Source organism: Oratosquilla oratoria, chromosome 17 (genome assembly GCF_046742065.1).
Source record: "Oratosquilla oratoria isolate Oo_2021 chromosome 17, ASM4674206v1, whole genome shotgun sequence".
Lineage (NCBI taxonomy): Eukaryota > Metazoa > Arthropoda > Malacostraca > Stomatopoda > Squillidae > Oratosquilla > Oratosquilla oratoria.
In genome coordinates, this window is record NC_134793.1 from 4,066,671 (window position 1) to 4,077,229 (window position 10,559).

The window sequence follows — 10,559 nt, forward strand, 5'->3', positions numbered from 1 at the left end:
ACTGATAGTCAATGAAAATAAATACATATTTAGGATTGGGAAGTTCAATTGTGTATCTTAAGGGGACTGGATTCTAAAAATGGAATTGGATCATTCTAAATGGGGTTAGACCCTTTTTAATGAGGTTGGATTCCTCATAAAGGATCCAAAACCTCTAAAAATAATCCAACCACCGGTAAAGCATTTCAGTACGTCTTATCTGATTTGAACATTCTAGTCATAAAAATGAGACTACTGTTATATTCATAGCCTTGTAAAGGAAAATAGAAATCTTGATTTTGAAAACGAAGATGTCTTTCATCTTTACATTTATACTGACGTAGGAAATAGCCATACAGTTTGCTTCACCAATACTACAAAAGGCAAGTGTTTTTGACACAAGTCATCCTATGAGGTTGTACGGTTACCAAGAGGCTTCAAGAAACATCAGTCAGGGGATCTATATTTACTTCATGTCTATCAAGTTAAGAAAGAATACAAGAAGGAAATAAGACCACAGCTTGACAGAAAGAATACTAATAGGGCTTCTTCTTGTCCGTCTACCCCTGGTTTGGCACAAACGCTTCCGATTAGGCATGTGTAAGACATAGGACGATGATATGATTTCCTCCATTGTCTGTCACTCCTTATGTTTGTTGTTTGGGGAACGCCGCGCCTGTATACTCACGCGATCTCAAGGAACCATCACACTTTGGACTGATTCGGTTGTGTAAGCCTCAGTATCATTCAGAACACCTTATATTGTCTTTGTTGTGGAATCAAGAGATGAAGGATGGATGATCTTTCCCATCGGAAGTTCCGAGGCAATGGAAACTTATTCAGACCTAAAGTTAATCTTACGCTGGCATGTCAGCGTTAGTGCCTTGGGTAGGGCTATTGAAAAGCGCGGGAAATGTTGACTGTTTTATTGGAGATGGGGATGGGCAGACGACGCGTTGGCAGCAAGCAAGAGACCAGAAACTTTCCAGAGGACTTAGTACTCCTGACCTTCCTCTTCTTCTCCCTCACCCTCAGCAGAGTCCAGGCCGACCTCTTCGTAGTCCTTCTCGAGGGCAGCCAAGTCCTCACGTGCCTCAGAGAACTCGCCTTCCTCCATACCCTCACCGACGTACCAGTGGACGAAGGCGCGCTTGGCGTACATCAAGTCAAATTTGTGGTCGAGACGGGCCCAGGCTTCGGCGATGGCGGTGGTGTTGGACAGCATACAGACGGCACGGGCTACCTTGGCAAGGTCTCCACCGGGTACGACAGTTGGTGGCTGGTAGTTGATGCCCACCTTGAAGCCAGTAGGACACCAGTCCACGAACTGGATGGTTCGCTTGGTTTTGATGGCAGCGATAGCAGCATTGACATCCTTGGGGACCACGTCGCCACGGTACAGGAGGCAGCAAGCCATGTACTTGCCATGTCGAGGATCACACTTAACCATCTGGTTGGCAGGTTCGAAACAGGCGTTGGTGATTTCGGCGACGGAGAGCTGTTCGTGGTAGGCCTTCTCGGCGGAGATGACGGGGGCGTAAGTTACCAGGGGGAAGTGGATACGGGGGTAGGGCACCAGGTTGGTCTGGAACTCGGTCAGATCGACGTTAAGGGCGCCGTCGAACCTGAGGGAGGCGGTGATGGAGGATACGATCTGACCAATAAGGCGGTTGAGGTTGGTGTATGTGGGTCGCTCGATGTCCAGGTTCCTCCTGCAGATGTCGTAGATGGCCTCATTGTCGACCATGAAGGCGCAGTCGGAGTGTTCGAGGGTCGTGTGGGTCGTCAGGATAGAATTGTAAGGCTCGACGACTGCGGTGGCTACCTGAGGAGCTGGGTAGATGGCGAACTCAAGCTTGCTCTTCTTGCCGTAGTCGACAGATAGGCGTTCCATGAGAAGAGAGGTAAAGCCAGAGCCGGTGCCGCCGCCGAAGGAGTGGAAGATGAGGAAGCCCTGAAGTCCAGTGCACTGGTCGGCCATTTTGCGTACCTTCTCCAGAACCATGTCGACAATCTCCTTGCCGATGGTGTAATGGCCTCGAGCATAGTTGTTGGCCGCGTCCTCCTTGCCAGTAATGAGCTGCTCAGGGTGGAACAATGCCCGGTACGTTCCAGTTCGAACCTCGTCTGTAATGTACGCCAATATGAGAATGAATAAGTATGTATTCCACTAAAATAGTAAAGTAAATTAAAGCTAGAGTTTGGTTAAGACGCGTCGGTGTGATAGTATTCTGTGAATCCTAGACTGAATTTGGCAATACTTATGCCATCATTGCTAAACCAAACCTAACCTAACCAAAGAATAAAAATAAAATAGAGAATTACAGTACTCCTGAAGATAGTGTCGTCTTGAATCATAACCTCAACAATGATGATAATGTATAAAAGCACAAATCTTATTTACAAAATAGATACACAGAATCTATGATTGTAACACGTTTCTTTACGATATTTCATCACATAAAAGAGGAAATGAATCTATAAAGAGGATTACCTTGCACTGAACAATCAGTGTCAAGGGTGATCGACAAGACGAGAGAGAGCACAGCCATGTTCCATCATCGATCATGGGTGAGGCATTCGACTCGAGAGGCAATAAGTACCCAAGCACACGCACACTTCTCTGTCATCGATCACAAACCTCTCGATTGTTCCCCAAACCAAAGCACTCCCCTCGCTTCTTCCTTACCGATCACAGATGGCTCAAGATCGACGAAAACAGCCCTGGGAACGTGTTTGCCAGACCCTGTTTCGCTGAAGAAGGTGTTGAAGGAGTCATCGCCACCACCAACGGTCTTGTCGGAGGGCATCTGGCCGTCAGGCTGGATGCCATGCTCCAGGCAATACAGTTCCCAGCAAGCATTACCGATCTGGACGCCGGCCTGGCCAACGTGGACACTGATGCACTCACGCTGGGGACGCAGAGAACATATAATTACATCACTGAACCTTGGTGGAATTAAAGTCATAAGAACGTAGAGGATAAGAACATAAGATTGGTGGGGACTGCAAGAGACATTAAGTCCGACACTAGGCAGTTCCATGTTCATTACTACCTATCATTCCCATTCATAAATTTACCTAACCTTCCCTTAAAACCATGTGCCGTAGTATTTCGTGTTTACAGCAGTAAGAACTTCAGAAAGGGAACAATAAATGATTATGTCAATGACACCTGGGATAAATGAATCCGTCACGGCGTTAGAGACAGTCGGTAAGACAATAATTTGTGTAAGTAGCAGATAGGAGCACAATAGATAATTATCACCAGGGGAAAATGAAATTCGTTACCGCCTAAAGGACAATAGGTGTGGCAAGGCTTTTCTTGTTGAGAACAGTACGAAATTTAAATAGGGTGCACTTTAAGGTACGATAGTATCGAACCAATAGTATAAATGCACCAGAATTTCTTACAGTTAGACACTAAAACACAGGACGTGTCTGATGGTTAAGGAGTATCTTCAAGGGCAATAAGTGTGGCACAACTTTTCTTATTGAGAGCATTAAGAAGTCTATATAGGAAAAATTTAAATGTCAGTTGCTTTAAGATACGATAGTATCGAAGAAATTGTATGAAGGTATTAATGTTTCTTACAGATGGTCTAGACACTAGAGAATAGGACGTGTCTTATGGGTGCAGGAGTGCCTGCAAGGTGGTTTGAGTCTAATAAATAAAAAAGTGTTCCTTATCCCCTCAATACGATTACCTTTTCATAGCTTTCGTTCTGGCTAACTCTAGGTATGTATTCAGCAGCAGAGGGCAAGGTCTCATTGATCCATTGACGCTTTGGTATAGATTCTGTTCACCCAAATAGCCGGCTTACAATCTCGGGTGAGTTTGGACAAAAACTGCAACCATCGATCGTTCTTGTACGTCTGTCTGAAGTCCTCTGATCCACCGAAAATGTGCTCAAGGATGCATCGGGTAATGAGGCAGGGTATATCATTTCCGAGGTCAGCCAGCCCTACTTTTACTTCCACTAAACTCACGAGGTGGGAGAATTCCATCCGATACCTCTCTCACCAGTGTGATGAAGTGCTTTGTGCGATCACGTGCCCTGATTCGCGTGTCGTGTGGAGAGCCCCGGACGAATAGAAAAGAAACAAGAGAACTTGTCGATGGTGAGCCCGCAGGAGCAGTAGCACTCGACCACGCCCTCATCTGCCTCGCGACGAAACGAGGGTGGTGGTAGAGAATTCGTGGTGCGGGTGAGGGAGGGATAGGGAGGGGGGAGGGGATTGGGAACGGGCACATCAAGAGGGCGTTACCCCCTTGTACTTGCGTGCATTGTGTGGCAGAAGGGGATTGTGACTGGGTGCTTTGTGCGCCGTATGGCAAGTGCTTTTGTCTTGCATGAGAGTGCTTGGGACACATGGTGTGCATGTGTGTTTTGCACATATGGGCTTAGCTTAGGCAACTTATCAAAAACGCATTTCTTCAATATTCTGAATTAATATGGTAATGTAGGTATTAAAAGTTGCATTTATATATATATATATATTATTGTGTGTGTGTGTGTGTGTGTGTGTGTGTGTGTGTTTGTGTGTGTGTGTGTGCGTGTGTGTGTGTGTGTCTGTGTGTGCATATATGTATGTATGTATGTATGTATATATGTATGCATGTATATATTCATGTATGTATGTGTGTATGTATGTATGTATGTATTTATGTATATATGTATGTATGTATGGATGGATGTATGGATGGATGTGTGTATGTATGTATGTATGTATGTATGTATGTATGTATGTATGTATGTATGTATGTGTGTATGTATGTATGTACGTATGTACGTATGCATGTACGTATGCACACATGCATGTTTCTGCCCGTCGTTTTCAGTTGATAACGCCTCTTCTGGCAGCAGAGAAGGATGGCTGACGATAACGCAAGTGAAAAATGGCGCCTCCAGCTTAATAAAAACGTGAGCGAGAGATCAAGTCGAGATATGGTTTTCATGCGAAGGGGAGGGAAAGGCGCCTCAGACAGCGCACAATTCGTGACGTCATTCTTTTTCGGAAAAAAAGGCAGGAGGTTCTAGTTCTTCGCCGACATTTTGAATGATATTCAATCGTGTTTTAATCGTTTGGAGGTTTCCAGGGTTGTCTATCAGGTTAAGTCATTTGAGAGAAAGGGATAGTTGCTTATGTGTAAGTGTACGTTATCAAATGTAGGCTGTTTCATATAGCAAAGATCGGAATGCACCAACTTCAATACTGTGAATTCAAAGTGCAGATGAAAGAAATGGGGTCTAATGCGCACATATGTATTTATGGAAACTGAAAATGTTATCTAAATATGAGTTGTTGTTTTTTTATCCGTTGAGATACCTTAAATATGATTTCTGATAACCAGGTGAAAGATTGTGGTAGGTCATGTGGGCTAACTTGCCACATGCCAGCCAACTTCCCCTTTCATCTCGCCAGTGTGTGAGTCACAGGTCTCCCCGACCACTCTCCCCTCCTCTACTTCCTCTCACTCTCCCCTAGGCCCCCTTTCTCCCCCTCTCCCCCTCTCCCCCCCCCACCCTCACTCAGAATGAAACGACCCAAACGCGTGACTCATAACCGTCAACCAAGTCCTCGGCTGCTTCGAGTTCCGCGTATTCTGACCTGCGTGACCTGCGTGAGTGCTTTTGTAGGTCAGTACTAATGGCCGCCTCATGGCTTAAATGAGTATAGGTGTGCATGTATAATCTAAACAAAAATTATATGCACGAAATATTGTGGTTGAGTGAACGAAAGAAAGCGAAACAAGGTTACTGGACGCTATGATACTTGTGTGTACGTAGTAGGTTGGCATGGGTGATGATACTAAGCGTGTCGCTGTGGACAGTTGGGTTGCTATGAGGTAATAAGGTCCTAAACGTGGATATAGTGAGTCTTAGAAGTGTGTGCTTATGCATGAGAACGCAGGTGCAAAACATGAAAACTAGGGACTTATGTGAACGGAAAAATAATTTGAAGATAAAAATGAACAAAGACTTGTTGAAATGGCCTCTGGGGTGTGGAGAGAATGAAAGAACAAAGTTGGTAAGGATTAGAAAAAAGAGAAGAAGAACGAAAAGAAATAAAAGAATATCACAAGGGATGAATGAGGGAGTTTACACGAAGAAAATTATTTTAGTTTGAGGTAAAAGAATTAAGAAAGGATGAACGAATGGATCCAAATGGAAGTTCCACATAAAAGATTAGAGAGGCTTTTGGTTTCCATTTCATGCCATTTTGGTATTGCCTATTCGTTAGTTTTATCTTTTACTGCTGAAATGTTTGTTGGTGAGAAAAGAGGATATGGTATTCCCCTTGTCGGGTTGGGCTTGGGAACTAAATATATCAATGTTTTTTTTTATAGTTTGGCTGGGAAATTTCATTTGTAGAGTGAACGCTGTAAGTTTAGAGATGGACATACGGACCCTTGATCGCTCATTAATACAATTTGAAACTATGAATATACTACATGTATGTATGACTGCACGCTTGTAATTAGTCTCACAGGATTGCATGAGTGCATAAGTGTATAAACGTGCGTTTAGAGAGAATGTGTTGTACGCGTCGAATAATAGAGCATGCGTGTCTAAAACAAGTGACTAGCTGTCCACAATATGTGCTGTTATTGTGATAATTTCACAGACCATTGATTTCACTTGCCCGCGTACATGGCCACCAATTGGCAAGTGTTTGTAAATTCACACGAGAGCGAAATTGACGCGAATTTAGTGTGTGTTCCACATTCACCCAGGCTTCTGTGGCCTCGCTGGGGATGAGTCGTTTGTCGCACTGCGATGACGTCATGTCGCATCCCGCGTGTCGGCAGCAGTGACTCATCAAGAATCATAGCATTTTCAACCGTCTATATAATCATTGAAGTCTAATGGAATTATATCTCATTTGATGTAACCATTAGAAATACTTGAAAAATTCTATGGAGAACTGAAGAATTCTGAGGTATGAGACACTCAGTATCGTATGAATAGTGTTTTCAAGTTGATTCGTGGACATCATTGAGTACGCCCCACCCTTGTCTCGGTGTCGTCTGCTACAGGGAGTGCGTGGATTTTCCCATGAAGGTCCGTGGGCGCTTGCAACATACTATTATCCTACCCTTTGTTCAGTTACCAATAATCATATCTACAGTAATGTATTGTCTCTTCATCTATGTAGACCTAAAGGAATAAATTCATTTGACCGTGTGTCTTATCTAAGCCTTCTCTACACAGCATTTTGCCAACCACTCCCTCCTGATTCAGACACACCCAACCACCGGTGAAATGTTACAAGAATGGTTAATAAAAAATGTGTTTACCTGTTAGTCTCAGCAAACTAGTTTGTATTTAAAGGAACAGAATATTAAATCATTTGAATATTTTCTACACATTGAAACGTGGTTTAGCCGGTACCGTAGACTTTGAGACAAGGCTTTGAGCAAAATAGATCCTAATGAGTCACTCCTCGTACTTTAAAAACAAAAGAAAGAACAAATCGGCCCGTCAGGTGGATTCAATTAAAGAATCGGTTACGTTTGCTTAGTCTGAACCCATCTGAAGAAGAAAATCGATTACAGAAATAGAGAAAAGAAAAGTACATTATTCTATATTTAGAAACGCAAGTAAATGCGGTGAAATAAAAGTACTTAAACGGGTTTCATGATGTCTAGACAGCAACTCATAAGAGAGGTCGAAAACTATCACAATGGTGCACCAGGGAGGCGGGTGCAGCAGCAGCAGCAGCAGCCGTCGCGGTATTGATTTTTTCTCATCCCAGCCAAGGTCGGTCAGGCGCAGGGTATAGTGTACGGAAAAATGTTGGGAATTAAGTTACGTTGACGAGGAGTATACATATACATATATATGTATATGTATATGTATATGTATATGTATATGTATATGTATATGTATATGTATATGTATATGTATATGTATATGTATATGTATATGTATATGTATATGTATATGTATATGTATATGTATATGTATATGCATAGAGGAGTACATCTGCGGCCTATGTGTTCGGACTTCAGGGGCAAGTAAAAATCGCCGACGTCCGTCCAATTCGAGTGTGGTCCGCGCCATGCAGATCATGATCAAAATGGGCTCGCCACTCGGCGCATCGATCAGCGTATCGTATTGGTCCCAATCGTACTTCTCTCTACACCGAACCTCCCTCGACTGCAACAACTGGGGAAAGCTATGTGTTTCACTTTAATTTGTGATCATCGTATCATGCATTTCTACTCCATGGTACTTTTTTATCACTTCTACCTGATGTGAAACAGAAGGGGATTATCATACGACGAGGTGGTGGAAGTAAAACGGCGCTGTACCTCGCTGCATTGCCTTTGGCACGATCAATGTGGTTGGAGAAAAGGTTGACCCTTCGTCCAAGAGGTTCCAAGATGGAAAGGGCTTTGGGTTGGCTTTAACGCGGATAAAGGGGAAAGAGCCTTTCGTGTGTGTGTGTGTGTGTGTGTGTGTGTGTGTGTGTGTGTGTGTGTGTGTGTGTGTGTATTGTATATACATATATATATATATATATATATATACATATATATATATATATAGATATATAGATATATATACAGATAGATATATATATATATATATATACATGTGTGTATGTATGTAAAAGTATGTATGTATGTAATGTATGTATGTATGTATGTATGTACGTGTGTATGTGTGTGTGTATGTATGTATGTATGTATTCACACATACATTGTATATTTCTTTCCGGACAGCGAGTCAATTGGTTTCTTCTGCTGATATTAAGTCTTCAACCCAGTCTTCCTCGGTTACCATCAGAAAATGATTAAATGAATAGATTATATAAATGAAAATAGATGAAATAAAAAAACTAAAAGAGGTTATTGGAGCACCACATCTGAGAGTGAGGCAAAAGGTCACCCAACAGTTGCATGCACCCATTCAAACCCGAACAAACAGGTGTGTTGGTCAATTGATCTAACAAGGATTGACTATAATGTATCACAAACTATTCAATTACCAGTTATATAATTGGTTGTATGGACACTTCCACCATCCCCTTAGCCTTTGTGTGTCTGTTGGCTGACAAGTGATTCTTTGAATGTGTGTGTATATATATATCACAAGACGAAAATGTAGTAGCACATTTGGTAAAATGTTTTAAATTACTCACTGTCGGAGAAACAAAGCAAAAGAAACAGACGAACTGTTCGTCTGTTTCTTTTGCTTTGTTTCTCCGACAGTGGGTAATTTAAAACAGATGTATGTATGTATGTATATATGTATATGTATACATATATATATACATATATATGTATATATGTATATATATATATATATATATATATATATATATGTATGTATATATATGCTTACTTTCTGTGTACTTATCTAGACCAGTTCTGTGTGTGTGTGTGTGTGTGTGTGTGTGTGTGTGTGTGTGTGTGTGTGTGTGTGTGTGTTTGTCCGTCTCCGAACATTTCTGTCGCGTGTGTTTGCCAGTCGTCAAGTGTGTGACAGTGGACATGTCACCACGTGTGGTGGTTAGTGTGTCTTCTCTGTCATGCACTTTGCATGCCTTCTGTTTGTTAAAGGAACAAGTATCCATGACTGCCACCTTATGACATGAACAACCATTAATAGTTTCATTTCTTCTCAAGTTTCTGTGTGTTCATATAAATATGTTGTATGTTCATGATTATGTGAACCTATTGATACGTGTGGTTTGAAGTACATGTGTTCATATAGACGTATGTCGTAGTCAAAATGTTTTAATGTTGAAATCTAAATTGTCAAATTGCTCGACTAATGCATATGTCTTCATGAGTTAACATTGTGGACAAGTATCCTATGATGATAAAGCAAGCAATCTAAAATCACAACTAATCTATTCACTCTAACTCGGCAGAAATTAATTACCAAATGAATATTTTCGTCACACCCAGAAAAAGAAACTGAAATAATGAGAAATTATAATTTCAGAGTTCTGAGAATTAAAAAAATAATTCACCAGGAATATTAATGGAGAAAGTATCAGCCATGTTGTAGAAATTGGCTACATCAAGGCATAAATATACTGTTGTACATCCAGTGCTTCTGGTGGAAGGCCCGGCGAGCCACGCCCACAAGACAAATGTACGACAGTATATATCTTATACATCTCCAATATGGAAATACATTGCAACATTCCCTTTAAAGAATTAAGTATTACAGTTTCACTAATATACACTATGAGATTTGTTTTTCCTTCTTCAGTCACTCAGAACTAGTGTCACATCACGAGAGGCGATGACTCAGATTATGGCGTCTGAGGAAAGGCTACGCCTTAATTTTCCTCCTCACAATGAAAGGAAAAGAAAAGGAGGAAACGTTTGGTCTTTTGTAAAATTAAAGTGAATTTGAAATACTAAATTCAAACAAGATCTGGCCTCTCAAACTGGGTTAAAGGGGTTAAAAGGTCAACAAGAACTTACCATTTTGGAGGATTAGGTTAAAGATAGGAAGAACCTCGAGGAGTGAACGATGGTACTCCTGCAAGAGTTGATCTTCTTCTAAAAGGACGATGCAGGAGCCGGCTTATATACGGACCCCTTCCCGTCA

General features: G+C 41.8%; 1 protein-coding gene across 1 annotated transcript in view; it reads right to left on the reverse strand.

The window, feature by feature from the left end:
- Positions 1-890: 890 nt before the first annotated feature.
- Positions 891-10,559, reverse strand: part of LOC143034342 (tubulin alpha-1D chain) — a 9,701-nt gene continuing 32 nt past the window's right edge. Inside the window, exons 1-3 of the mRNA XM_076200278.1 lie at positions 10,433-10,559; positions 2,669-2,891; positions 891-2,106 (exon numbers count right to left, since the gene is read on the reverse strand). The exon at positions 10,433-10,559 is cut by the window's right edge and continues 32 nt beyond it. Coding sequence (XP_076056393.1) covers positions 974-2,106; positions 2,669-2,891; positions 10,433-10,435 — 1,359 coding nt within the window. The 5' untranslated portion in view covers positions 10,436-10,559 and the 3' untranslated portion in view covers positions 891-973. The remainder of the gene's footprint in view (positions 2,107-2,668; positions 2,892-10,432) is intronic.